Raw genomic sequence first — 24,900 nt, forward strand, 5'->3', positions numbered from 1 at the left:
CACATTGCCCATCTGTTTTCATATGCTGTCTACTTTATCCATTGAAAAGTCTGAGCATATTAACATAGTTTGTTTGTTTTTTTTAATTCCCAGTTGGGTATTTCTAACAGCCCTGGTATATCTGATTCTGATGCTTTGTCTCTTAAACTGTATGTTTTACCTTTTAGCAGGCCATGTAATTTTTTCTTGATATCTAGGCATGACGTACCAGGTAAAAGGAACTACTGTAAATATGTCTTTAGTAATGTAATAGATATGGGGAGGAAGGGAAGCATTCTGTAGTCTTATGATCAGCTATCTGTTTTAGTGAGCCTGGGCCTCTGAACTGTAAACCTTATAATGTTTTCAGGGTTTTTCTTTTCTCTTCCTAGGTGGGACAGGATGACTAGAGTGGGCTGGAGTTAGGTATATTCCTTCTCTTACATGGAAGACTAGAGCTAAGTGTTGGTTAGTTTCCTTCCTATGAGTCAGTTAGGCTCTGATTATATCCCAGCAGGTTAGGGTCTCCTTAACTAGTTTCCCCTGAAGGCAGGCCTTATTAAGAAGAACAATGTGCTCTGGCCTCTTTCAAAATGGTTTCTTTCCCTTTCTGATGCCAAAAGAACAGTGGGTTTTTCATGGATGTTTACTATGGGAACATGGTCAAGCTTCTGGAGATCTTACAATATTGTGGAATCCTCCCTATGACTACCTCCCCCTGGAGTTTTTAAGTTTTAGATTTGCCCACCCTGAGCCTCCAGCAGTTCGTCAATTAGAGTTTAGGTTTTCCTCCCTGAGCACTGGTTCTTCGGGGTGGTTTTCACTTAGGAGTCTCTACTCCGGAAAGCTGTGGCTCACTGTATTCACTTGTCAGCCTCTATGATTTGGGGGCAGGAGTTTGCCCTGTGTCCTCTCCTCTCATATGGATCCAAGAAGAATTGGTGAGTTTTTAGTCTTTTCAGCTTTTTACTTATTGTTAGGATGGAGTGGCCCCTTATATGTAGAACCTGAAATTGGAAGTCCTCCCATATGTTTATTGATTTTTAAGATTCTTTTGATTATTTAAAATTCACATAATTTATGTACATTTATGAGGAGTCAATTAATTAGAAGGATATGAAAAAGTAATTATATTGTAGATCTATGAACTGGAGTGGATTTCAAGGGACCATCTGCCATATGAATGATTATTTCCAATATACTAAAAGATTCAAGTATGGAGAAGTGAAGGAAAATAGGAGGAGGGGCAGAGAAGTTGATATGATGAAAAAGAGTATCAATGGAAAGATAAGAGAAAATGAGAGGAGTTAAGAGACAAGAACAGTAAGAAAGGTGTTATTTTTGTATCCTGGGAATTGTGAAATCAGAATGTTAATTTAAATTCTCTACAGAAGCAAAAAATTTAAAAAGTAATGGAATATATTATTTCTAGCCCAAATAGGAGAAATTAAAGATCCCTATTCATGTTCCTTCGTCTTCACTTGCTCATAGTGAGTGAAGTGGTGGGAGGTCCCAAGCAGACTTCTCTTTCCTTGGCCTCATGCTGTTCATAAAACTGCTGACCTCATTACCTTTGAGAAAAATTATATGATGTCCTATTCATTTTGTTTCAGATCTTAAAAAATGATTAAAAAAAACACAGTTGACTTTTAATGAATAAAATCACTTCTCCTAGATGATTATCAGTTCAGTTATATTTATCATTGTGTTTTTGCCCAGTGTTTCATGTGGTTTTGTCCATCTTATGCTGTTATAATCAGTTTTATTTCTATCCTAATTTTTACATGTCCAAGTTATTTTAGTGATTACTGTCATCCACTTAACAGTAATTAAGTACTATTATTGACTTATTAGATTATTTTAATCTTGCATAAATCTGTCTGGTCCTTGGTTATTTCTGTTCTTCTCTGAATAACCTTCAATTTGTTAACTATATCTGTATCTTTGATATATAGCATTATAACTTTTACCATAATAGCATGGCTTTTGCTTATAATAATTATAATTTAATAAAGTAATTTTAATGTGGTAACTCCTTGAAAGCTTTTAAGGTCTTTTTCGTATTGACTTTTAGAGTTGGGCATAGTTTGCATTAGAAAAAAAAATATATATATACATATATATATTATATATGTATATATACATATGTATACGTATACATATGTATATATACATATATACTATATTATTGCCAAAATGTAGGTCAAAATATCTTCCTCTCCCACATTCATCATATCATAGATTTGCTACCTGAAAAACAAAAATTTAGGACTAATATTTAATAATGTTACTGACTATATTACAATGTAGTAATAAAAAGTGAGGATAATGTTTACTGTAAACACTGTTTTATCTTACAAAATAATTCCTTCATTTTTACTTCAGACATCGTACAGTATTTCTCTGATATCATTTACTAATCTAATAGATGACCAGTTGATGATTAAAACTATTGTTAGACCTCCCCTTGGCCCTCCCATACATGTGTTTTATCTGTTTTTTGGTTTTGGTTTTTAAAACACTAACCTAAATCTTGCTACTGGTTGAAGAGTTTCTTAGGATCTTTGAGAAACTTATTAAATGTTTATAAAAATGTTATAGTAACTTTAAGATTTACCCCAGAAATCTTAGGCATTTTGTGAGAAAGTTAATATAGTAACTTCCTAAAGGTGAGTCTCCACCCTAAGAGAACGTTAACTGATCTGCATTATTTGGCCATCACAGTGAACAAAATTTGATTGTAGTCACACAGTCCAGAGCATGCCATTGCTTTTCAAAAGATTTTCTTTACCTCAAAAATTCCTCTCTAGGGAATGGAAGAATATGGATACCACCTGTTAATCATATTTGTAGCCCTCTGTATACTTAACATAAAACTTGCAATTAGTACCTTTAATACACTATTTTTAACGTGTTAAAAATAAAAATTACAAAATCTTTTCTCTCATTGGAGTTTTCCATCTACTTTAGTTAGTTTGTTACAAAATGGGGAAAGAAAGGGGAAAAAGATATTTACAAGGGAAGTTGTTATATTTTCAAATTACTGAAGAAATTAAGACCCATTCACATCTAGATGAGAGTCATTATAAGCCTACATATTTCCCCCAAATAGTGAGTATGCTACACACTCACAAATATGACTTCACAGTGCCCAAATATGGCAGGATAGTCACTAAACTTGACTCAAATGAGGAAGAAGGAGGAAAAGCTGACAGTCGTATCAGTTGTGGATACCTGTTAGAAATCTGAGCAACTTTTTACTATAAACACTATTTTAAAGACTGCTTAAACAATGCAACAAGTTTACTTACTTAACCTAAGTCAAATCCTTACAATAACCAGTCTCTAACAATAGTAAAGGGCTCTTTGGTTGCAAGAACCAAATTTGAACCTCATAAGGGTGCAAATTAAAAGGATGTTTATCATAAAGAGGAGAATATTCTCATGGCAACCAACAGCAGGAAATGTAGGTAGGCCTTACATGAAGTAGAAATTTGGCTGGCAGCCAGTCTCTCAAACGCTACCCTTCTGGGAGTAATCTGTCTTCTCACAGAAAACCAGCTCTTTGTAATGTCCTAATTTTTGCTTTTCAGTAATTGTATCTTGCACCAGAATCCACCTGATTATTTTTCTGACATTATTTCTACTCTCCATGAATTTACAGTCTCCACTGAATATGCTGATTTTGTCTCTATTTCTATATTCCACAGTCTTCAGAAAGATACATTGATTTCAGTTTGGATCATTGTCCATCCCTGATCGAATCAACATGGCTAGAAAACAAAGGCTTGCCCTTATTGGAATTGTGGGCCAGACCTGACTGCGTTAAAGAGGGTGCACATGGGAAGAGAGAAACTTCATTTCTAGTTATACTTTTTTTTCTTTTTTTTTTTTTTGAGAGAGACAGAGAGGGAGAGAGAGCATGTGCGTGTGTGTGCAAGAACGTGGGGAAGGGCAGAGGTAGAGATAATCTTAAGCAGGCTCCACGCCTAGCATGGATCCCCATATGGGGCCCGATCTCACGACTGTGAGATCATGACCTGAGCTGAAATCAAGAGTTGGACACTTATCCACTGAGTCACTCAGGTGCCCCCCTTTCTAGTTATACTTAAGGTGCATTTCTCTTATCACTTATTTGCAATAGGATATTAAGTTGCATATTCACCTCCTTATTCTGTTAAGTCATCTAGTTTCAATGCAAACTATCAGACTAGGTATTTTCACAGACTTTTAAGTATTATACATGTCTGTGCTTTCAAAGAAAGCATAGGCAATCATTTAAATTCACTGGAAGATAAAATACCAAAAAAAAAAAAAAATAACGTCTGGAAGCTACTACATCAATATTAAACAGAAGGAATGCTATTTGATCTTATTATGATATACAAGTTAAAAACCTATGAATATTTCTTTTGTAATTTGAAACTAAAACAGATAAGGCATATTTAATGTGACACTTAATATTTTAAATATACTTCCCAATTACAGGTCCTCATTTATCCTTGATATCATTGATATTCAAATAATTATTAAGCAAACACCATTAACTGCTTCAAAGTAATTTCTTTAGATTATTGGCCAAGATTAAGTGATGTCAAAGATGCAAAGATGTAAAAGGAAAAATTGACTGTCTCTGAACTCATCATGTGTCATCTTCAACTTGCTCACTCTGCTATAGCCACATAGGTATCCTGGGGCTAGAAAACTTTCAGAAATCTGAAACCCAGGATACCTTTCCTATCTTTAGGCCGATTCAGTGACTATGCCCCAACTCTGAAATTCTCTACTTCTGGATTCCCTCATCTTTAGATTCTAATTTCACCTTCTAATGACACTTTAATTCACTATCCTATTTAAAATTGCAATTATAATTGTTTTTTTAATTTCATTGATTGTTTTCCTCATCTCTAGTTGGTTCTTTATCTCTTTGTTAAGTGTCTCACTAGTGCCCTCTACTCTTTGCTCAAGTCCAGTGAGTATATTATGACCATTACTTTAAATTCTCTATCAGGCATATTACTTATCTCAGTTTCACTTAGGTCTCTTGATATGGTTTTGTCCTGTTCTTTCATTTGGGACATATTTATTTGTCTCTTCATTTTGTCTAATTCTTTGTGTTTCTGTGTGTTATGAAACTATGCTACATCTCTTGCTCTCAAAAATAGTGGCCTTATGAAAAAGAGGTCCTATAGTACCCTGAAATGCAATGTTCACCTGTTTACCAGAAACTGGGGCTTCGGGAGTGTCTCCTAGATGTATTGTGGGTGCCCTGTTGTGTCTGAGCCATGTTTTCCTTCAGTCCAGTTGTCCGCAGTGGCTCACTTTGCTTTTGTGGGGAGGGTTTTGTCCCTGTTGTGTTGGTGGGCCAGTCTGGGGCCACCTTAGGCTTGAGGTGAGATAGACCAAGCATTTCCCAGAGATGGAGTAGCACAGAACTGCATGGTGCTTTCCATGTGTTGTCCCTTGAGAAGCTTCATTGGTGGGCAGGACCTGCAATCAGATCAGCCCACTGCTGGAAACACATTCTGACTGGTTTGTGTGGTTACCTTTCCTTCATGTGCCTCCTCCAGGGCAGGAGTCCTGTTGGAGTAGTGGAAGCTACTTGGGGCTGTTTGCACATTGACAGGCTTGTGGACCTGGCTTGAGTGGACTCTGGCCAAGAATAGTATCAGAGGGGGGCAGATCTGCAAAGTGTGTGGGGATGCAACACACGGATTTGTACATCCATTTGCAAGCCAGTCCTCAGTGAGAGGAGACCCACTGCTGCCAGGAACCAGGACCCACAAATACAGGTCAGCAGTCAGGGTTGTGGTAGGATTTGAGTTGTCCTCTGGGAGAGGGCACACATGGTGCTGAGACTGAGGCAGGCCTGGGTGAAAGGGGTGGGTCCCCAAGCCCCAGAGGACAGGGCAGAATGTAAGCAAGTTAAACAGTGAATGTCCACAGTGCTGCTTCCTCCAGGTGGCCCTGTGTTTATATGAGGGAGCTGGGAGTAAAATGGCACCTTCTAGCTCCTTTGTTTTTGGAGGAGTCTCCCAGGATCTCTGTCCTTCCGGGGCACACTCTGACATGAGTAAATCATTCTCCATTGTGCCCCAACTGTTTTTCAAACTGCTGCTTCCATGCTATATCTCCATGGGCTGTTTGTTCTGCTGTCTCTTTAAGGGCAGGGTCTCAGCTTTCTCTGGCCCTCTGGGCTTTCCAGAGCCAAGCCCACTGATTTTTAAAATTCCAAGCTTTAAGTCCTGCTAATTGTAAAAAAAACAAAAACAAAAAAACAAACAAACATGAAATTCAGCCTCTCTGGTTTTCAAAGCCAAATGTTACTGGGATCTAGCTTCCTTCTGTGGGCTTCCTGGTATGATAATGTTTCTTTCTCTCCCTTCCCTGTGCCTCAGGATCCCTCCCTCCCTTAGACAGTCCCAAGGTCCTTTTTGCTCCCCACTGTGTCTCTGCCCTTCCTACCCTCTTCCATGTGGCCTTTTGTCTACATTTACTTGTGGAGTTTATTCTACCAGTCTTGGGGCATTTACTGCATTATTTATACTGATGTGAATGTTATCTAGTTGTATCCCTGGGACAAGGTGAGCTTAGGGTCCTCCTGCTCCATCATGTTCCCAGCAATGACTTCATTTGTTTTTTGAATGTGTCAGCAGTACGGGTTTTCCATATTTTGAAATAATTTGAACTCAAATGTAGAGACAGTTAACACATGAACCCACATCTAGGTGTGTGTACTTATTCTTTCTTCCCCCATCACATGTGTGTTGGTAAAATATACAGAATCTCCAACATTCAGCTGGATGAAAACAATACCTCTCTGGACTTGTCTTTAATCTGACTATACCCACAAAGGCACTTTGGCAGCCCCCTTTATTTTTTCATTTGTTTTTCTTGTGGTGTGCCAGCACCACAAGCCACAGCCTCAAGGGCAATGAACACAGAATCAAACAAATGAATGGGAAGAATAGAATAAACGCACTGTCCCAGGGATGGCTATAATTAATGAGTGATTTTAAAAATAAATGGTTTCTTTCTCTTTAAAAAAAATTTTTTTTGAAAGGAGGAAATGAATGGGCCATGTATTTCATAGATAAAATATAAACTTCCAGTACTGTATCATAATAAATTTGTAAATAAATTTGTAAATGTCTCTGCTAATCCTTCCACCACTTATGACCCCTTGTAATGACTAGGATGTTACTTTTGAGTTATAAAAACAGAACCTACATCGTCTCAAAGCTAAATGTTCCCAACTTGACTGATTCATTTAGCAATAGCCTGAGCCATCTGTTGGTAGATTCAGATACTAATAATACATGGGTTAGGATCATTCTATGACTCTTGAATGTTGCTATTTCTATCCCATGCCTTTTTCACTGAACAAAAGATGTCATTCAGTCAGGAACTCTGTGGGGAAAGAAACAATACAAAAAGAAAATTTTACCATTTCAAAATGCTTATTAAGATAAAAATATTATGTCTAGTGGGTACCAGATATAGAAGTCACCTTTTGGGATACCTGCCAGAAAGCAGTGATCCCCTTTTGGGAGGACTTGTTTGTACAAGTCTTCACAAGTTGTAATAAATTCTCACAAGTCAGGATGGCAGGCAGCCATGTTAGTACTCCCAGCAGTGGACACCAGCTCCCACCTGGGCCGGATTCTTTCCCCTGAGAATTTGCTATTGGGACTGAGGGCCAAGAATCACTCTCTGTATGGTTGGGGCTGTAAGATGTTTGTAGAGAAGGTCTGTGAGTGATCAAAACTCTTGGTACTGTGCAGTAACTTCGAATCTTTCTTGAGGTCCAGCTTCATACTTGTCTTGGAATTCCTACAGCAATGCTGAATTCATATAACAACTCTCACTTTTCTTTAAGCTTAAGTAAATTATAGTAGGCTTCATTTACTTGGGAATAATTATAAATGATGGGCTTATGGGGAGAGAAATCTATATATTGCTTGTGAAGTTCTTGTGAATTCTTGTGAATTTTTTGCTGCAACAGAGCCTGTCAAGGTGGAAAATGTTAATTTGATGGGACAAGACAATGTGGGTCTGAAAAACAAAGCAAGAGAAAACATGTTGTTACTGGCATAGAGCTCTACAGAGAAGAGCAAAGCTGAATTGTATCATATTAAAGTAGACTTAAGTGCTTTTCTCTCCTAAGGGTAGATTACTTGGACCCTTGAAAAGAACATTAAAAAAGAACAAACAACAATTCTGCCCATTGGATCTCCTGGACTGAAAGAATACACTTGGCTCCATGGCTGTCTTTTTTATCTCTATGATAATTCAGCTGCAGTAGTTAGAGGTTACAAGGAATGGAATTAGAGTGTAATTTTTTCACTCATTCGACAAATCTGTATTTAGTGCCTCCTGTGTGATCAGCAGTGTACTATCTGAAATTCAGAGGCAATGTTTCTGCTCTCCTGGAAAGGGAGAGGGAGAAGAGAGAGAGATTTCTTGGTTTGTGGGCTGCAGACGTTCAAGAAGATGTTTCTGACTTCAGGTTGACTGGTTGTAGGCATTCAGATTATTATAACTTCTCTCCATCTCTTTGGCTCTGTTGTCCTGTTTTCCTGAAAGGTTGATTCCACATCATGATCAAAATAGTTACCATCACCTTTAGAACCTAATAGCTAGGGATCTGTATTACTCAGCTCCACCACAAACAGGCACTTAAGCACAGTTAAACATGCAAGGATTTTGTTAGGGAAAATGCCTGAGAGAAAGAGAGAATTGGAGGGAACTGGGGAAGACAGGGTAAGCTGTGAAACCGCAATGCAAGTCTGACAGAGAAGGAAATAGAGAGGTAAGGAAAGTTAGGTAGAGATGTTCTAGGTTGCTGTGTATTCTAAAGGTGGCTCATAGAAGGGCAGTTAGGGAGTCCTCAAGTCAAAGCCAGTTGTTAGGGAAGTCCCGTGCCTCCCAGGAATGACTGTCTTACATTCATGCTACCATGCCATCAGTGCCAGTAGTAGAGAGCATGGCCTTGTGTAAATGTTGTATGGATTTCAGAGTGCAGCAGCTAGGCAGTTAGCTAATAAAGCTCTCTGGGAGGTCTGTGATGTCTATTCCCAAGGAGGTTGAATGATCTCCAAGATAAGAAAACAAGCTTCTCTCCTACAGTTTCAAAGTTAGTACTCCCAAAGCTCACTGGTCATTTGCTTCATCAGTTGGTTATTTTGTAAACCATAATTGCTGGGATGGGGTCACATGGAACCCCAATATTGGGTCCCATGATTTCATAACCCCATGTTAATCCATGGAGTAGAGGAGAGGTGTTTTCTGAAAGGGATATGATACAGAAAAATTAGTAGATCTCCACTAGTATCTGTGAATGTGTGCATATAATGTGTGCATATATGTGTGCATATAATGACCAAGGCGTTAGCACTTTATTTGACATTTAGTTTTAAAATAAGACAAATGACATAAACAGTAAGCAACTTGAAGAAAAGTTTTCTAAAGGTGAATCCATAAAATAAAAAATATTAGTTAAGTTTGATACTAAAGTTGAGATCATGGGTGCTATAATATGAAAATATCTCTGTATGCATCTGTATATATTATATCAAACTGTAGTGATATATAGTATATGTATAAAATATATAAAGGATATAAATTTGCCTTGTCTTTTGAGAAGAAGTGATGTCAAGAGACAGTTTTCCACAGGTCTCTTGGATTTTTGCACGTCTTGTGACCAAGAGTCACTCAGCTTCTGGTCCAGACTAACTTTTCAAAGTTAGATATAGCTAAAGCCATGGAAAGTAAAAAGCGTCTTCCTTCATGTCAGAGGCCATGTTGGTTTGCTGTCCACTGTAATAATGACATCTCCCTCTGGGGCAAAGGTTGGGCAAGTGTGCCTGCACCCATTATAAATGCTTAGAGTCCTTAAGCATAGGGTTTCTTAGCTGTAACACAAGCTTGCTTCAGGCACAACATCTATCACAGGCCCTCAGCATTGTCCTCAGGGGACTGGCAGGGCAAAAGGAACTGACAAAACAAGAAGCTCAAGCTTCTTGGTGTGCCATGAATAATAAAAGTCCCGTGTTCCTCACCTGAGAGTCTCATGTTATGCCAGCATTCCATGAAACTATGGCAAATCAACTTGTTAGCTTGCAAGTAGGTTGAAATGTCACTCCTCACTGTTCTTAACAGATTCAAGTAAAGGAATGAGATTCCAGGTATGTAATAAACTACTTGAGATATACAGCAGTACACATGACATTTAGGGTTTTAAACTGAAAGAAATCTTTAGATCATCCAGCCCCCAACAGAATGTTATCATTGTGCACCAAAAAGAACACACACTGGAGAGGTAAGCAAAATTGTTCAAAGTAACAAATTGATAAGAATCTGTTAAATTCACAATCACGTTGGCTTTATTCCACCCCCCCATGGGTTAGCCACTGTCATTTAACACGCCAGTATTAAAAGTAATAAGTAAAAATTGGGTATAAATATCTGAGAACACTAGGCACTGAGGACTGTATTCTTTCAGGATTCATATGCATGAATACTAACAGACAAAATATATCTTGTGATGCCTATAAGAATCTTCTTTAACTGGTGATCTGGCCTACAGTCTGTCAGAAAGACATTAGAATTAACAAAATACAGTGGGATGCGGAATTAGCAGGAATTTCTTTCATGTATTAGACACACTGTGTTTAGATTTCTTTCCTTCCTAATCTCATAAATCTCTAGGTAATTTTATTTACTAACACACTAATTTTAAATTATAAATCATGGTCCTCTTTCATGGATCTATTACGTTGTATTTTCAACTGTTTACAAGACAAAAATGGGGAAGGTATTTCATTCGCCCTGGTTTTCCTTTGGGTCAGTATGTACCAGAGCATTTTCTATTTATGTCAAGTGAATGTGGAACTAGTTACCTACAACTATACACACTGCAGCTTATTTGCTATTGAACTCTTGGCTGCAAATTGGTATTTGCTGATTCTGCTTCTATTCTTAATTATTCCAATTTTATAACTTACTAAATATTTACCCTACTATAAAATTTTAAAATTCAAGTTACCAAAATAATGTAAGTAAGTGGGAACAGGTTTATCAGTCTAATGCCTGAGGAAAGGCAACTGGGCTTTAAGATGATCCAGTGTACTAAATATTTATATGAAAGAAGACAAAACATAACATGAAGTTATTTACTGCTGCCAGGACAGAGGTTTGAGAGAGAAAACAGTTTAGACCAAATATTTGAACATCTTTGTTTTTAGTAAGGAGAGCCAATAACACACTGAGTTCAACATTTATTACATTTTCCATGAATTACTCGAAAGAAATGCCAAAAAACGTCAGATCATGTACAGAGGTATCCATTACATTTTAGTTTTGTTCTCACTGAACAGTATATTAAGACTATTTTTAAAGTGATTTGTGTACTTGCAAAAAGATATATTTTCTTTTCAGTGCCTAAAGAATATTTTTAAAAAACTGACCATTGGGCTCCAAAGAAAATCTCAATTTCCAAAAGTAGAAATCAGAGCTTAACTTTGAAGGCCACAGTGCAAAAACAGCTAGAAACTTAGGTGGGGGGGGGGGGGGGGAGAAAAAAACTAACAATAAACATCATCAACACAGAAACTCTTAGAAATTTTAACAATGCCCGTCTACATAAATGTTGGATCAAATAATTCAGAGATACGTAGGTGTTAACGAACGGTAAGAACAGTACATATGTATCATCTCAGATACATAACGAGAGTGAAATCACAGGAAGATTTTAGGGTCAGATGCTTCCATTAAAAAAAGGATAAAGTTTGAAATTAAATAGGAGCTAAGAATCTAAGGACCCAAGAAAACAAAAAGTAGACTGAAACACAGGATTTAGAAAAGACAAAACAGAAACTGGCAAATTTGGTAAATAAAACCAGTGGTAATTTAAGAAGGCAAATAACATACACAAGACTTTGGCATATCTTGCCTCACAGAAGGCTAGTGTATAAAATTATTTTATTTTTTAAATCTTCCATCAAGACTTTTATTTTTCTGAAAGTGTGGTGAAGTTTTGGTATCCTGTGGATTTTTTTTTTTTAATTGAAGTATAATTAACATACAGTGCTATATTAGTTTCAGGTATACAATATAATGGTTTAACAATTCTATACGTTACTCAGTGCTCATCATGATAAGAGTATTCTTAATCCCATTTATGTATTTGACTTATCCCCTCACCCACTTAACTCTCTGACAGCCACCAGTTCTCTGTATTTAAGAGTCTACTTTTTTTGTTTGTCCCTTTTTTTCCTGTTTGTTGTTTTGTTTCCTAAATTCCACATGAGTGAAATCATATGGTGTTTTCCCTAGTGTTTTATTTCACTTAGCATCATACCCTTTATGTTGTTGGAAATGGCAAGATCTCATTGTTTTCTAAGGATGAGTATAATTCTAATGTATGTACATACCATTTCTTTATCCATTCATATATTATTGGACACTTGGGTTGCTTCCATATTTTGGTTACTGTAAATAATACTGTAATAAACATAGGGGTGCATATATCTTTTCATATTAGTGTTTTCTTTGGATAAATACATAATAGTAGAATTACTGGATCATATGGCAATTCTATTTTTAATTATTTGAGAAATTTCCATACAGTTTCCACGGTGGCTGCACCAGTTTGCATTCCCACAATAGTGCACCAGGCTTTCTTTGTCTCCACATTCTCACCAACATTTGTTCCTTGTTTTTTATTTTCACCATTATGACCAGTGTAATACCTCACTGTGGTTTTGATTTCCATTTCCCAGATGACTAGTGATGTTGAGCATCTTTCCATGAGTCTGTTGGCCAGCCATCTGTGTCTTTGGAAAAATGTCTATTCAGGTCCTCTGCCCATTTTTTAATCAGATTTTTTTTTTTCTTAGCATTGAGTGAGTTCTTTAAATATTTTGGATATTAACTCCGTATTTGTTATATTATTTGCAAATAGCTCCTCCCATGCATTAGCTTGCCTTTTTGTTTCATTGATGGCTTCTTTCACTGTGCAAAAGCCTTTCATTTTCACGTAGTCCCACTAGTTCAATTTTGCTTTGTTTCCCTTGCCTGAAGAGACATCCCTAGAAAAATGTTGATATGGCCAACATCAAAAATCACTGACTGTGTTTTCTTACAGGAGTTTTACGGCTTTAGGTTTCACATTTAAGTCATTTTTGTGTACGGTTTAAGAAAGTGGTTCAGTTTCATTTGTTCGTATGTAGCTCTCCAGTTTTCTCAGCACTGTTGAAGAGACTGTCTTTTCCTCATTGTATACTCTTGGCTTCTTTGACACATATTACTTGACCATGTAAGCATGAGTTTATTACTGGCCTCCCTGTTCTGCTCTGTTGATCTAAAGGTATATTTTTATGCCAGCACTATACTGTTTTAATACACCTTTGTATATCTTGAAATCTGGGATTTTGACAACTCCAGATTCTTCTTTCTCAAGATTTCTTTGGCTGTACAGAGTCTTTTGTTATTTTATACAAATCTTAGGATTATTTGTTGTAGCTCTCTGAAAAATGTTGCATTTTGTTAGGGATTGCATTAAATCTGTAGATTGTTCTGGGTAGTATGGACATTTTAACAGGTGAAAGATTTATACGATCTGAAGAGAAACCAGAGTATTATGGACATTTTAACAATACTGGTCCTTCCAGTCCATGAGCATGGAATAGCTTGTGTCATCTTCAATTGCTTTTATGAAAATTTTATAGTTTTTGGAGTACAACTCTTTCACCTCCTGGGTTAAGTTTATTCCTAGATATTGTATTATTTTGGTGCAATTGTAAATGAGATTTTAGTTTCTCTTTCTGCTACTTCACTAGTGGTGTATAGACATGCAACAGATTTCTGTATATTAATTTTGTATCCTGTGACTTTACCGAATGAATTTATCAATTCTGGTAGTTTTTCACTAGAATATTTAGAATTTTCTATATAATGTATCATATAATCTGCAAGTAGTGAAAGTTTTACTTCTTCCTTGCCAGTTTGGATGCCTTTTCTTCTTATCTGAAGCTGTGGCTAGGATTTCCAGTACTGTGTTGAACAGAAATGGTTTAAATGTACATTCTTATCTTGTTCTTGATCTTAGAGGAAAAGCTCTCAGGTTTTCACCATTCAGTATGATGGTAGCTATATGTTTTTCATATATGGCCTTTATTACATTGAGGTTTGTTCTCTCTAAACTTACACTGTTGAGAGTTCTTATTAATGGATGTTGCATTTGTCAAATGATTTTTCTGCATCTATTGAGATAATCATATCGTATTTATCCTTCCTTTCCTTTTTTTTTAAAGTTTTTATTTATTTTGAAAGGGGGAGGGGGAGGGAGGGAGGGACAGAGGGTAGAAGAGAGACAGATTCCCAAGCAGGCTCTGCACTGTCAGCACAGAGCCTAATGTGGAGCTCGAACTTGGAAAACCACAAGATCATGACTTGAGCTGAAGTCAGACGCTTAACTGACTGAACCACCCAGGTGCCTCTATCCTTTCCTAATGTGATGTATCACATTGACTGATTTGCAATCCTGGAATAAATCCTTCTTGACTGTGGTGAATGATTTTTTTTTTTTTTAATGTACTGTTGGATTTGGTTTGCTAATACTTTGTTGAGTACTTTTGATTTTGGTTATCAGAAATATTAGCCTTTTTTTTTTTTTGAGGTGTCTTTTATCTAGTTTTGGTATCATGGTATTTATTATTGGCCTCATAGAATGAATTTGGAAGCTTTCCTTCCTCCTTTATTTTTTGGGGTGGGTTTAGAATAGGTATTAACTCTTCTTTAAATGTTTGGTACATTTCACCTGAGAAGCCATATGGTCCTGGACTTTTGCTTTCTTGGGAGTTTTTTGATTACTGATTCACTTTCATTGCTAGTAGTCCGTCTATTCAAATTTTTTTATTCCTCATTGTTTTGGAAAGTTAAATGTTTCTAAGAATGTATCCATTTCTTCTAGGTTGTCCAATTTGTTGGCATATAATTTTTCATAATAGCCTCTTATAATCCTTTGCATTTCTTTGGTGTCAGTTGCTATTTCTTCTCCTTCACTTCTGAATTTGAGCCCTCTCTCCTCTTTTTGGATAAGTCTGGCCAAAGGTTTGTTAATTTTGTTGATCTTTTCAGAGAAGGAGTTCCTGCTGTCATTGATCTTTCTACTGTTTAAGTTTCTGTGCCATTTATTTCTGCTTTAATCTTTATTATTTCCTTCCTTCTATTGGCTTTGGGCTTTTTTTATTCTTTGTTTATTCTTTACCTCTCTCTCTCATAGGTATAAGGTTAGGTTGTTGGGTCTTTTTCTTGAGGTAGGCCTATGTTCTAAACTTGCCTGTTAGAACCACTTTTGCTGCATACCAAAGGTTTTAAACAGCTGTGTTTTCATTTTCATTTGTCTTCATGTATTTTTTTTTTCATTTCCTCTTTGATTTTGCAGTTGACTCATTCATTGTTTAGTAGCATGTTATTTAACCTCCATGCTATTCGTGTTCTTTGCAGATTATTTTCTTGTGATTGAACTCTAGTTTCATGCCACTGTGGTCAGAAAAGGTGCATGTTATCATTTGAATCTTTTAAAAATTTGCTGATAATTGTGATCTAACATGTAACCTATTCTGGAGAATGTTTCATGTGCACTTGAAAAAAAAATGTGCATTCTGTTGTTTTATTTTTTAATGTTTATTCATTCTGAGAGAGAGAGATGATGAGTAGAGGATGGGCAAAGAGAGAGGAGAGAGAATCCCAAGTAGGCTCCGTGCTGACAGCAAGGAGCCCAGCATGGGGCATCCCACAAACTGTGAGATCATGACCTGAGCCAAAATTAAGAGTTGGGCACTTAATAGATTGAGTACCCCTCTACTGTTTTAAGAATGTAATGTTCTGAATATATCTGTTTAATTCATCTGGTCCAGTCGGCATTCAAAGCTGCTGTTACCCTGTTGATTTTCTGTTTAGATCATATGTTTGTTGATTTAAGTGTGGTGTTAAAGTCCCCTATTATTATTGTATTAATGATTAGTTCCTTTATGTTTGTTACTGTTTTATTTGCTTGGGTCATCCCATATTAAGTGCATATTTACAATTATTATACCTTCCTGTTGGGTTGTCCTCTTTATTATGTTGTGTCCATTGTCTCTTATTACAGTCTTTGTTTTATTTTTTTTTTAATTTTTTTTAAACGTTTTTATTTATTTTTGAGACAGAGAGAGACAGAGCATGAACGGGGGAGGGTCACAGAGAGAGGGAGACACAGAATCTGAAACAGGCTCCAGGCTCTGAGCTGTCAGCACAGAGCCCGACGCGGGGCTTGAACTCACGGACCGTGAGATCATGACCTGAGCCGAAGTCGGACACTCAACCAACCAAGCCACCCAGGCGCCCCTACAGTCTTTGTTTTAAAGTCTATTTTGTCTAAGTATTGCCACTGTGGCTTTCTTTTGATATCCATTTGTATGATAGATGCTTTTCCATTCCCTCTTTGAATCTGCAGGTGTCTTTAGGTATAAAATGAGTTTGCTGTAGGCAGCAAGTAGATGGGTCTTACTTTTTAATACATTGTGTCATTTTATTACCTGTTTTGTGGTGGTTTCTGAAGATTTTCTCTGAAACTTTATCTTTCTTTTATGGTTTGCTGGTTTGCTCTAGTGATATATTTGGATTTCTTTATTCTTTGCATGTGTGTTAGTGGTTATGATATATGGTTACCATTATATGTGTATATAACCTCTTCTGCATATAGCAATCCATATTAAGTTGATGGTCATTTAAGTTTAATCCCATTCTTTACTCCCCACATATTAGATACATGTTGTCATATTCCACATTCTTTTATTTTGAGACTTCCTTAACTGATTTTTTATAGAAATAAGAATTTTTACTGCTCTTGTTCCTGCCTTCATGCTGTCATTTTTGGTCTTTGCTTTCCACTCACAGTCCCCTTTAGTATTTCTTGGAGGGCTGGTTTAGTGGTCTTGAATGCCGTTAGTTTTTGTCTGAGAAACTCTTTAGGTCTCCTTGTATTCTGAATGATAGCCTTGCTGGCTAGAGTATTCTTGGCTCCAGATTTCTTCCTTTCAGCACTCTGAATATATCGTGCTAGTCCTTTATAGCTTGAAGTGTCTGCTGAAACATCCACTGATAGCCTTATGGGGTGTCTGTTGTATGTAACTCAGTCCAGTGAGTATCCTTAGGATCATTGCTTAAATACTCCCTCAGGCACATTACTTATATCTGTTTCACTTTGATCGCTGGCTGTGGCTTTATCCCGTTCTTTCACTTGGGACACATTTCTCGGTCTTCTCATTTTGCCTAAGTCTCTGTGCCTGTTTTTGTGTGTTAAGAAAGTCAGCTATGTCTCCTATTCTTGAGGGTAATGGCCTTATGAAGAAGAGGTCCTACAGTGTCCTGCTGTGTAGTGTCTCCTGTTCCCCAGGGCCTGGTGCTTCTGAGTGTCTCCAAAGTGTGCTGTGTGTGCTCTGCTGTTTTTTCTTGGCTGCTTTATTTGTCATGCCAGTCTGCAGAGGCTGTCTTTGCCTGTTGTGGGCAGTGTTTGGTCTCTGGCCTGAATGTGGTACATTGTAACTAGGTGGACTCTGGTCTGCCAACAGAACTGAGGTCCTGCAAAACTCTTGGGTCAGGAAATGTGGTGTTGGCAGAGGTTTGGGCCAGTCCTCTGGGGGAGGGGGCCTGCCCTGCTGGGACGGAGGCATGTGTGATTGGGAAGGGCAGTTCAACCAGACCATGGGAAGGCAGGGCTTGGTGTAATCAAGTTTGGTAGCAATTGTTGGTGCTGTGCTGGTTCCCGTAAGTGGCCTGTACTTATGCTGAGTGGTAGGTAGGAGAGGGAAATGGCACCTGCCAGTTTATTCTCAGAGGGATCTCTCTATTAATGCCTCTCTGGGACACACTGTGATATAAGCAAATAAACTCCCTACTGTGTGCCCCAGGTACTCTTTGGATCACTGTTTCCACACTGTAGGTCTGTGGACTGTCTGTCCTGCCTTCTCTCCAAGAGCAGTACACTGCCCTCTGGGCTCTGTCCAAGTAAAGCCACTGACCTTTAGAACTCCAGGCTTTAAGCCCTGCCTGTTGCAAGAAGTCAGGAAATTCAGCTCCCTAGAGGCTTTCCAAACGAATTGCTATGGGGCTTCCTCTTCTTGGTGTACTCCCCTGTATGCTAGTCTGTCTCCCCCACCCCTTTCCCTGTGACTGTAACTCCCTCCCCACTGCAGTGGCCACGATCCATTTCTCTTCCAAACCACATCTCTGTATGTCCTTATTTGCTACCTTCTTCGGTGAGGCCTCTTGTTGACCTTTAGTTATGGAGCTTGTTTTACCAGTCTTCAGGTCAGTTTCTGGGGTATTTATGATGATGTGATAGTTACCTAGTTGTATTCTTGGCAAGAGGTGAGCCTGGGGTCCTTTCTCTACTGCCATCTGCTCTCCTGGATTCCTTTTCTTTTTCTTTGCGCATGTGTTACAGGTTTTCAATTTTGGTTACCATTAGGTTCATAGATATCTTAGGTGTATAGCAGTCTATATTAAGTTAATGGCTAGCTTAAGTTTTAACCCATTCTAAAAGCATTTTTACTTTGATCTCTCACATTTTAGTACATATCATACTTTTCATCCTCTTATTTTGTGAAACACTTGACTTATTTTCATAGATGATTTTCCTGCCTAAGTGCTTTGACCTCCATTCTAGTTTTATAAGAGATTAATATACTCTTGTTTGCATTTATCTGTGAAATTTTTGCTTTCATAATTTTCTTTGATTATGGTTTTTTCTTTCCAAAGAATCCCCTTTAACATTTCTTGTAAGGCTGGTTTATTGATAAATTCCTTTAATTTTTGTTGCTCTGGGAAACGATCTGTCTATTCCAATATATAACCTTGCTGAGTAGTGTGTTTTTGGTTGCAGATTTTTTTCTTTTCAGTACTTGGAATATTTCATGGCACTCCCTAGCGTCTAGAGTTTCTGCTGAAAACTTATTGCTAACTTTATGGGCTTCCCTTTGTATGTAACTTTCTCATACTGCTTTAAAATTCTTTTATCAGTACTTTTTGCCATTTTAATTACTGTCTTGGTGTGTACCTCTGATTGGGGTTCTCTGTGACTCCTGGATCCAGATGTCTGCTTTCGTCTCCAGATTAGGGAAGTTTTCAGCTATTATTTCTTCAAATTTTACTGCCTATATCTCTCTCTTTTTCTGAGATCTTTATAATGCAAATGTATTACGCTTGATGATGTTGCCAAGATCCCTTCATCTCATTTTTTTTTCTTTTTGTTTAGCTTGGTTGCTTTCCATTACTCTCTCTTCCGTATCACTGATCATTCTGATTCCTGTAGTCTAGTATTGATTTATTCTTTCTAGTGTGTGTGTGTGTGTGTGTCTACACATCCATCTATCCATCCACCCATCTATCCATCTATCTATTCACTTCTGAGAGTCAGAAAAAGCAAGTGGAGGAGGGGCAAAGAGAGAGGGAGAAAGAGAATCCCAATGCTGTCAGCACAGAGCCCAAGGCAGGGCTCACACTCATGAACTGTGAGATCATGACCTGAACCGGTATCAAGAGTTGGATGTTTAAGTGACTGAGCCACCCTGGCACCCCTGGTCTATTTTTAATTTCAGTTATTTAGTTCATCATCTCTGGTTCCTTTTTGTGTTTTCTATATCTTTGTCAAAGCTCTCAATGAGATCCTCCACTCTCACATCAAGTCCACTGAGTGGCTTTTTGACTATTAGGTCAAATTCTCTATTGGGAATTACGGTCTCCAATTAATTTAGCCCTTTGGCTGTGATTGTGCGCTGTTCTTTCATTTGGCTCATAGTCTCCTTTTGTCTGGTTTTAAGAATTAGGGAAGTGAGCTACATCACCTGCTCTTGAAAGTAGTGGCCTTAGGAAGAAGAGTTCCAGGTATGCCCTATAGGGCAATACCTCCCATTCACCAGGACCAGGTGCTTCAGAGCTATCTCCTATGTGGGCTGTTTGTGCTGTACTGTTGTTGGTGACACATGTTCGCCTTCAGTCTAGTCAGTTGCAAGAGGCTACTTTGCCTGTTGGGGGTACAATGGGCAGGGTTTGGACCCTATACTGTTAAGGGGATGGTGTGGGGGTCACCATGGTCCTAGAGTTGGGTCGTATCAGTGGTCAGACCAGATGCCTACCCTCAGCTCATCTACCAGGGCTGTAGTCCATGCATAGGCAAAGCATTCTCACTTGCTTATTCCCTTGGAGGCTTCTGTTGGTAGGTCGAGGCTTGCAGTGAGGCCCAATGCCTGCTCCCAGTCCTTCTGCTGAGGCTGCAATTCCACTGATAAGCAGGGCATTCTCTGTGCTGCCAGCTGTAAGAGCTGCTGGATATGTGGGCACACTGGTGTGTGTGGTTATTTTCCCCTATCCCCAGGGCAGGAGTCACTTTGGAGTGGTGCCAGTTCCTACTGGGGCTGCTTGCAGGGTGTATTGGCACAGGAACTACTTTGGAGACACCTGCCAAATGGGGTGAGTTGGATGGGGAAAAAATGCAGAACATGCAGATGGAGCATGAGATCTTAGTAAGATAGAGTGTGTGTGGGTTCTAACAAGTGTTTGCTATCTGACCTGGGGGTGGGGAGAAATGGTACCTGTCAAATATTTTGTTCTTGGAGGAGTCTTCTAAAGGTCCCTGCCTCTCCAGCACACCTTGAGATTAGCAAATAAATCTTCACGTATATCCTACGTACTTTTTACACTGCTGTTTCTGTGCTGTATCTCAGCCATGTTAGGGGCCTTTATGGGCAGGGACTCAGTTTCCTATGGCCCTCAGGCTCTCCTGGAGTTAAGTATGCTGATTTTTAAAGTACTCCATGTTATGCCCTGACGATTGTAAAACTCACAAAGTCCCACTGGCTTTCAAAGACACATGTTAAGGGGACTCGTCTTCCTTGTGCAGGTCCCTGGTGCCTCATGTGAGGTCTGATACTCTTGATTCTCCATGCTTGTAGGGGTCTCTCCCATTACTGGTTAAGTCTCACCAAGGGCTTGATTCCCAACCATGTTTCCACCTCTTCTACCCTTTTAGATGTGGTCTCTTCTCTACGATTAACAGTAGGAAGTCTATTCTGCTAGATTTCCGGTCATTTTCTGAATTAGCTGCACTGATGTGGTTATCTTGGTGTGAGTGTTGGGAAAGTTGAGCTTATGATCTTCCACCGTCTTCCTAGAAGTCCGTGTCTATTTTTTTCTTCCACGTTTATTTATTATTAAGAGAGACAGCATAAGCAGGGGAGGGGCAGAGAGAGAGGGAGACACAGAATCTGAAGCAGGCTCCAGGCTCTGAGCTGTCAGCACAGAGCCCAACGCAGGGCTCGAACTGACAAACCGCAAGATCATGACCTGAGCTGAAGTTGGACGCCCAACCGACTGAGCCACCCAGGCGCCCCGCCCCGTGTCTATTTTTAATTTTGAGGAACCTTCATACAATTTCCACAATGGCTGCACCAGTTTTCATTCCCAAAATAGTGCACCAGGGTTCCCTTTTCTCCACATACTCACCAACACTTGTTGGTGTCTTTTTTTGTTTCTTGTCTTTTTTATTCTAACCAGTGTAAAGTGATGTCTCATGGTTTGGATTTGCATTTCCCTGATGATTACTGATGTTGAGCATCTTTTCATGTGTCTGTTGGCCATCTATATGTCTCCTTTGGAAAAATGTCTATTCAGGTCCTCTGCCCATTTTTTATTTATATATTTTGGATATTAACTCCTAATTAGATATAGCACTTGCAAATACCTTCTCCCATGCAGTAGCTTGCCTTGTTTTATTGATGGTTTCCTTTGCTTTACAAAAGCCTTTCATTTTCCTGTAGTCTGACTGGTTTTATTTTGCTTATTTCCCTTGCCTGAGGAGGCATCCCTAGAAAACTGTTGCTATGAACAATATCAAAAATTAGTGCCTGTGTTTTCTTCCAGAAATTTTATGGTTTTAGGTCCCAAATTTAGGTCTTTACTAAACCATCTTGAATTTTTGTATGGTATAAGACAGTGAGGACTTCAGTACTATGTTGAAGAGAAGTGGTGAAAGGGGATATCCTTGTTCCTATCTTAGAGGGGAAAAAAAACCTCAATCTTTCACCAATGAGTATGATGTTAGCTGTGGGTTTTTCATAGATGGTTTTTATTATGTTGAGGTATGTAGCCTCTAAACCTACAATGTTAAAAGAGTTTTTATTATGAAGTGATTTTTCTGCCTCCACTGAGAAGATCATATGGTTTTTATCCTTTCTCTTAATGTGATGTATAAGGTGACTGACTTGCATATATTGGAACACACTTACATCCCTGGAATAAATCCTTTGATTGTGGTGAATGATTTGTTTTAATGTATTAGATTTTTTTTTTTTTGACAATATTTTGTTGAGAATTACCCTGACACCAAAATCATATAAAGACAATACCAAAAACAAACAAAAAAAAAACTATAGACCAGTATCTCTGATGACCCTAAATGCAAAAATCCTAAACAAAATAGCTTCACCTACAATTTTTAATCTTCTAGCCAGAAAATGAAAAAAAGCTAGATATAACATTATTTAACACACTATACCAAAAATAGAATTTCACCAATACAAAACTGAGATAATTTACATTCTTTGTACATCTTCAAAATCTTGTATTTTATACTGATAGCAGGTCAATTTGCATTAGCCATATTTTAAGGGCTCAATACCCACACTAAACTGTAGAAAAAGAAATTGGCCTGGTCCATTGTCTGGTCTTCTTAATTTAATTAAGAACAAGCGTGTGAACGTATGCTACTCTCCAAACTCTGTATTCTAGTACTATAGATTTGGATCAAGATACACTTTCTGCAGAATTTATATGTTAGTAAAATTTAATAGTGTGAGACCAGTACTACATCTGATAATAAACGGCAACAAAATGGTTGCCACTTGAAATTCATTTCAACCATTCATCCATTTACAGATATTAATACAATTAACATTCAGTAGACACTCTTGTTTTTAGTACTTCCCAGAATTACTGCCTTTCTGTATTTTACTTATATATATTGTGCATGCGTGCATCTGTTTCTCCTATGACACTACATAAGGGAAGGAACTACAGTCATTATACATCTGTTCCTTAGTAGAATGTTTTACACACAGCAAAGTGGTCAGGTACTGTTCAATCAATGAATGTGGCCATGCATTGATTATCAGCCTGAACCAGCTTGTCATTTCATCAGTGTTTTCCTGTAGTTAAGACACAGTCCACATTTCGCAGTGCAATTTTCTCTTAAGAATCATTTTTAATACCTTAACCCAATTATTATAAAGTAGTTGAGAAATTTCCTACTAGTAAGAATGGCATTTACAGCTGAGGCACACATAAACAAGTATAAGAGAAGAGCCCTCTACATCAACCTCTTATACAAAAAAAAACACCAGAAACAAAAACCAACATACATCCGGAAGGGAAGAACAGTGAACAATGTTTCCTACCACTGTCAATAGTGGCATGGTTCTAATGAGCTCTGGAGACTTCAGAGCTCCTTTGGCAAACCATTCTAAATTGAACCAGAGAAATCTCATAGTAGCCAGAGAAAAGAAAATCTAAAAATCTCATATAATATTATGACTGAAGGTCAAACCTACTAAAAAATACACAACCTCAAAACCATTCGGTAATGATACAAATAACACTCTATTACAAAGTCCTTTACCAGTCTTCAGATGACAGAAATAATTTTATGTAGCATGTAAAAACTGGAAAAATGCAAGACTTGAGAGAGGTCTTATCCTCTTATTCTGTATACAATAAAATGGCAGTTTGATAATATTGGTATTTCCTAAAGTAATTACCACTTTAGCACCAAAATTCCTACTAATGAAATGTTTCCTGTTTTGCAGACTACTGGAATACACAAGCATTTCATATGATTCCCACATTTATTCGTCTACTGTATGTAAATCAATCTTCAAAAAGCTGAGTAAAATGCACTAAAGGAATTACTTTTCCCTTTTCTTTTTAGATGAGTGTTCCAAAAGTGGGGTAAATTCAGCTTCCTCACTGTGTTTTCTTTTCTTTTTTCTCTTTTTATGGTCACTCTGGTAACCACTGGAGTCACTACCTTGGAAAACAGGATCCTGGTCCTCCTGGTGCCTTTTCTTCTTCTTCTTCTTTGGCTCTTCGTTCTGGAAGCCATTCGTATTATTAATCTGCAGGTTTGTCTCTTCTTTCACATTGGCATCTGCAAAATCTGCTAGTTCTCTGTTATCACTCTCCACTTCATATGGCTCTGGGTCTGTCTTCTTTTTCTTTTTCTTCTTCAGAGGTTTTTCTACAATTTCTTCACTGCCAGTTTCTGTTACTTCTTCAGAAACTGTAGAGCACTTGGTTTGTAAACTAAAATAACAGTTAAAAAAAAAATTACAGAGCAATAAACAAAAATAATAAAATGAGATCAAGAATATACCAAATGTTAATCTTTCTTCTAAATAATGACAGTAGTACAAGATACAGAAGTATGGCATAAATATCAAATATTCTATTCTGTTATCCCTCAGCTCATTAAAATGTCTTGGAAAAGTTAAAATTTTTCCAAAGTCCTTCCAGACTGTTTTCATACATAAAAATTACATAAAATATTTTTATCAAAATGTACCTTATAAATTTTGTTTTGATTCAAAAAAATTTGCTCACTGTGCATGAAACATCACAATACTCAGGCTTAGTAGCCAAACAACTGACGAGCGATAAAAAATACACGTGTACTGTCTGCCAAAATTAATGGAGTTTCCCATCTATGAATCCTTGTTTCAAATTATTCATTTTTTTCAAAGTTGTGAGTTAACAGGAAAAAAACAAAAAACAAAAAACCAAGGATCAGTGAAGTAGCCCTCTCTACTGGATGCAGAGTCCCAT

At 37.8% G+C, this 24,900-nt stretch overlaps 1 protein-coding gene across 1 annotated transcript in view; it reads right to left on the reverse strand.

The window, feature by feature from the left end:
* Positions 1-13,069: 13,069 nt before the first annotated feature.
* Positions 13,070-24,900, reverse strand: part of POLR1F (RNA polymerase I subunit F) — a 41,479-nt gene continuing 29,648 nt past the window's right edge. Inside the window, exon 4 of the mRNA XM_049641593.1 lies at positions 13,070-24,381. Within this exon, the coding sequence (XP_049497550.1) occupies positions 23,985-24,381 (397 nt within the window). The 3' untranslated portion in view covers positions 13,070-23,984. The remainder of the gene's footprint in view (positions 24,382-24,900) is intronic.

The sequence above is a fragment of the Panthera uncia genome, chromosome A2 (genome assembly GCF_023721935.1).
Source record: "Panthera uncia isolate 11264 chromosome A2, Puncia_PCG_1.0, whole genome shotgun sequence".
Lineage (NCBI taxonomy): Eukaryota > Metazoa > Chordata > Mammalia > Carnivora > Felidae > Panthera > Panthera uncia.